We start from the raw sequence: 5,000 nt of genomic DNA on the forward strand, positions 1-5,000 counted from the left end.
GTCAAGCTAGCGTCCCACGGCTCCCACATTTTCTAGACCTCATCGCAGGACAGGAAAGCAGTGTTGCCGTTAGTGCTACTGAAACGACTGTTGGTATTGCGGAGGCCAGTGTTTAATTACATGGGTCTTAGCAGATAGTATGTATTTTCATCAAAATTTAACGTGTGCAAATATACAGCAGATTACTGTATTCAAGGAAAAAATAGGCCGACATTGATAAGAAACATATATTCATTTTACTCATTTCACAAAGAAAAGACATCTAGTAGTAAAGCTATGCAGTTATATAACACTAATACTTTACAAGCATAGTTCCATATAAGACACATTGGAATTCTTTCTTATATCTTCCAGTTATTGGAAGCGAAGTCAAACAATTGTCATTAGTAACATATATTACTATACAATATAACGCACAAAATACTTATAATAACAATAGCCCTGAAAGATCTAAATTCAGCAGAGACCGCATCCAATCAGCGCACCAACGGTATAAATAAGCATTTTATTTTGTAGGTTGATTATTACGCAGCAAAGCTATAGTGGCTGAGAAATTAATTACATTTAAGATTTCGAGTAGTCTGTCCATTTCATTTTTTGAACTTTACGTAAGTAATTTCAAACAGTTTACATCACAGCAAGATAAAACAGATAAACCTGATTAACTGATATATACAGTAAATCTTCTGAAGAAACAAATCTGTTTTCACATTCCACTGCGTCCAAATAAATTTGTCTTCTATCCAACCTCCTCATTTAAATGATAAAAGTCGCTTCCTTTTTCCTTTCAGATATTTAATTTAGCTGTCAGTCTCTCTCAAATTCGTCTTTATTGCGAGAAAACTGCTTACTTTACAGAGACGCCGGTTGCACTATCGAACAGATTCATCCTCTTCTAACGAGTCCTTTGAAAAATGTACTCTTAATCACTGTAGTTTCTTAGCGAATGCCTGACCTCAGCCTGTAACCGTCTGGATTGGCGGAGCAGGGTTCTTCCTGAGCTTGAAGTCTCCCTTCCTAATGTCTGCCAGCAGGCGGTCGATCACACACCCGCCCGAGTCGGAGGGAGGTGGTAACGGCGCTCCCTTCTTCCTGAGGGTGACGCCCGCCGCCTCTGCCTTGGCTCGCTCCTCTTCCACGCGCTTCCGCTCAGCCTCCATGCGTCGCTTCCGCTCCTCTCGCTTCTTTCTCGCCTCGTTGTCCTGCAAAAGACAGACAGCTCTTTAGTATCAGCTCTGCAGATGTCGCTGCACATAAACCAGTAAACATTATAAAGCAGAACCATTTACCGACCTTTGTTGCGTCTGCCACTTTCTGGCAAAGGGTGTTGAAGATGCCAATGCACTCCTCGACCTTGAACTTGGACTCGTCTTCACAGAAGTACTGCGCTAACTTCACTCGCGATCGCTCTACTTCCTTCAGACTCTGCTCAAGATCCTTCAGTAATCCATCGGAAGTGGCTATAAAGTCTGTAAAAAGTTATAGCAAATGAAAGAAAATAGGTATCCTCATATACAGTTTCGACCGAGGAGTTTCATATCATTAGAATATCTCAGCCAAGCCAAAAATTAGAAACAAGCGCTGCTCTTCATCGCTTACCTTTGAAGTGTTCATTGACATCGTCCGGGGCGTTCTCGAGGCTTTTGCAGAGGCGCGTGTGGTCCCCTCGCAGCGCTGTTACCTCTCCCGTCAGGCCATCCACGGATAATCTTGGGGAAAACACGAATCACTATCGTTTTAGGGTATCTCTCCTGTATAAACCGTTATCAGGCCTAATGAAACCTCAGTCAAGAAGCAGCAACGCTTTTAACAGATGCAACTTAAAAAATTACCTTTTTAATTTTTTTTAACTTGTTTCATCTTTTTTATTTTTTGTTGTTGTTAAATATACACATACAATTTGTCCCTTTATTTTCTTTTTTTTTTTTTTATTTTAACTTTATTGTAACTTTTTTTTATTTTTTTTTTGTTTTTCTAAGAAACAACTTTTTATTTCCCTTTTTATTTTAAATTACTATTTTTTTTTTTTTATTTTAATTTTTTATTTCCCGTTATATTTTTTTTATTTTTTATATTTTTTCTTATTATTTTTCACACCACCTTTCTACCTATTTTTATTATATCTTTTTCTATAATTAATTTTAAATATACGCACAGCTTTTTTTTCCTCCAACTATATTAATAATTTAAAAAAAAAAAAAAAAATAAAAAAAAAAGATAAAAAAAACAAAAAAAAAAAAAAAAAAAAAAAAAAACAAAAAAACTTATTAGGTTCAAACTCAATCGTAGTTAAAGGTACAATCTAGTCTGTCTTATTTTTTTCTTGTTTATATTTTTCAAAGAGGTTTACAATTGAGTACACATAAAATTACTTAAATCCACATAGAGATTTGTCGAAACCTCCTCAGACTAACCTTGCAACCTTACTGAGATCGCCCAGCGTCTTAGTGAAGTCCAAAATTTCTAGCTCTTCGTCCTGGACTGTCTGAACCACGTAATGCATCAGTGTCAGACCGGGCCGGTTGCCTCGCGTTTCCCATAGCTTGGACACGGTGTTGAGGCGGAATCCGAGAGCGTTGCCCGCGTAGCTTCCCTAAGGGAAGTCCAAAGTTGCTTTTCAGTGTGACTGGTCACAGGCGTACAGGTAAGAATCGGGGCTAACTAATTGACTGAAGAAGGTGTACGTTGTTTGAATGTATGTTTGTACGTGTGCTAAAAGAGGCAGAGCGTAATTACAAAGGAAAATTTCAGAGTGTAAGCAGCCACGTAAGACTCGTGTGCAGCAATACATTACCGGTATCATTACGTAGTTCACGATGGAGGCAAAGCATGTATGACTCTCGATGAAATATAAACAATTCTAGTGAGTTTGATAAAGCAACAAGTTTTTTGTCATGCTCGATATGAAGTTCAGAAGTGACTGAAATCTCGATCTAAAATTATCCCTCAAGTGGATCGTGCCACAGGACGGTGAACATCTGTTGATAATCAGTTTTGCATTTTCCATTCCTTTTCTGACTCTAGTTTTCTTTGCAGTTAAAATAATAACTTTTTTATTTTTATTTTGACTTGGCTAAACGGAGAGAAGCAGGAAGAGGTTTCAAATTTCCAGGTAGGAGGACAGAAATACTTGTAAGTTATGTGTAATAACAGCTTATTGGAGAAAAAATGTAATTGTAAAATCTTACCATATTAATGAAGTTGCCAAGAGTGAGAATATAAGCAAAGAAATCCCGGATGCTCTCGTTACTCAAGATTTGATCAGAGACCTTCAATATCATCGAAATTTGAGGTTTCAGTTCTTCCACAGCCGGCTTCACTTCTTCCATCTGGGAAATACATTTTTTTGTGAATGATACAACTTGTTACATAACAACTCTCTCTCTCTCACGCATATATGCACTTACGTACGTGCGCACGCACACACACACTCTTCCAACCGTGTCGCTGCCTTACCTGGATCATTCCCTGGAGGCGCACCTGGTAGTGAGGCACTTTGACCAACTCTAAATAGAATCGCTCTGCACTGCCTAGCTTCTCTACATCATCGTTAAAATCTCTGATCATGTTAACCTGTTGGCGAAAAACGCACGCATGAAAGTAAGTATTTGGACAATAATCTGTTATAATGCAATCCCTGAAACTCATTGCATTCCACACCAGTCATACCTCTTCGTCCTCTGGTAGAATTCTTAAGAAGCCTCGCAGTCTTTCCGTGCCGATGTCTAAACTCTTGCAGTCTCGGATGAGCGCCGCAACCTCGGTGTGAGACTGCTTGAATTGCTTCATGAAGATATTCACGTTGAGAGATCTCTTCGGGTCTAGCAGAGTGATCTCCGTCGATTTCTTCTTTTCGGTCTTCTGGGGTGGAGCCTTCGATGCCTGACAGAAGAGCTCCTCGATCTGAGAGAAATTGATCGACTTTGGCGGCGATTCCAGGAGGTCCTTGTGGACGTCCTGCCACATGGAGTTGCTTAAGACATTGCCGTTCACCTTGGACCAGTTTAGATGCTTCATTTTCTGCGTGGGACGCGGTAGCGTGTTGTAGAAGGAAGGCGTGGTTCGTGCCGCCGCTGAATAGTACCTTGGCAGAGACGCCGACGTGATGAGGGAAGGATGACCTGCGCCTGGCAGAGGAGGATGAGGCCTTCCGGAGTCAGGAGGAGGTGGGGGAGGTGGTGGGCCACCTGCCCCAGGGAAAGGAGGAGGGGGGGGTGGGCCACCAATGCCAGGGAGAGGGGGAGGAGGGGGTGGGCCACCGAAACCAGGAAGAGGTGGAGGAGGTGGGGGGCCGCCCAAACCGGGAAGAGGTGGAGGAGGTGGAGGGCCACCAAAACCAGGAAGAGGTGGAGGAGGTGGAGGGCCGCCCAAACCGGGAAGAGGTGGAGGAGGTGGAGGGCCGCCCAAACCGGGAAGAGGTGGAGGAGGTGGAGGGCCGCCCAAACCGGGAAGAGGTGGAGGAGGTGGAGGGCCGCCAAAGCCTGGGAGAGGTGGAGGGCTGCCAAAACCTAGTAGAGGCGGAGATGATGAGGGGCAGCCTAGCCCAGGAGGAGGAGGAGGAGGAGGAGGAGGAGGAGGAGGAGGAGCAGCAGCAGCAGCAGGCGCTCTATTTGGCTTTCTGTTAGCCTCCAGCGTCTTCACGTCGCACCTCTCACTTGGAGACTCTAAGCAGGTAGCATCTATAGGCTCTCCTGCCGTAAGAGAGCCATCTATGGCCGTGGGCGACGCAGGGGGCACGGGCGGCGGGTGGCCGGGCGCGGGCGGGAGACTGGACGACGGAAACGGCCGCTCCTCAAAGCCCTCTGGGACGTCCCTGGCGTCCGTGGATCGTACTAGGCGCCGTTTGATGGTCTGTGTGCCAACACTTCTGGTGAAGTCGTGGGAAGGTGCCACACTCTCCGCCCAGGTGGGCGTCAGGGTACCATCCACTGCCCGGACGCCTACGCGGTCCAGCAGTGCCCAAACAGCATCGCTGTGGATGTATAATGTGCAAAGATTTT

At 44.1% G+C, this 5,000-nt stretch overlaps 1 protein-coding gene across 8 annotated transcripts in view; it reads right to left on the minus strand.

Moving 5' to 3' along the window:
• Window positions 1-213: 213 nt before the first annotated feature.
• Window positions 214-5,000, minus strand: part of LOC122243442 (inverted formin-2) — a 41,592-nt gene continuing 36,805 nt past the window's right edge. For all 8 annotated transcript variants that reach the window (XM_086536429.1, XM_086536433.1, XM_086536430.1 and 5 more), the window contains 7 exons: window positions 3,670-4,972; window positions 3,457-3,573; window positions 3,189-3,329; window positions 2,415-2,593; window positions 1,600-1,709; window positions 1,294-1,469; window positions 214-1,202 (listed from right to left, as the gene is read on the minus strand). In XM_086536429.1, the coding sequence (XP_086392555.1) occupies window positions 957-1,202; window positions 1,294-1,469; window positions 1,600-1,709; window positions 2,415-2,593; window positions 3,189-3,329; window positions 3,457-3,573; window positions 3,670-4,972 (2,272 nt within the window). In that variant the 3' untranslated portion in view covers window positions 214-956. The remainder of the gene's footprint in view (window positions 1,203-1,293; window positions 1,470-1,599; window positions 1,710-2,414; window positions 2,594-3,188; window positions 3,330-3,456; window positions 3,574-3,669; window positions 4,973-5,000) is intronic.

Source organism: Penaeus japonicus, unplaced genomic scaffold (assembly GCF_977035675.1).
Source record: "Penaeus japonicus unplaced genomic scaffold, GWHDUDI00000001_assembly GWHDUDI00000004, whole genome shotgun sequence".
In the NCBI taxonomy this organism is placed as follows: domain Eukaryota; kingdom Metazoa; phylum Arthropoda; class Malacostraca; order Decapoda; family Penaeidae; genus Penaeus; species Penaeus japonicus.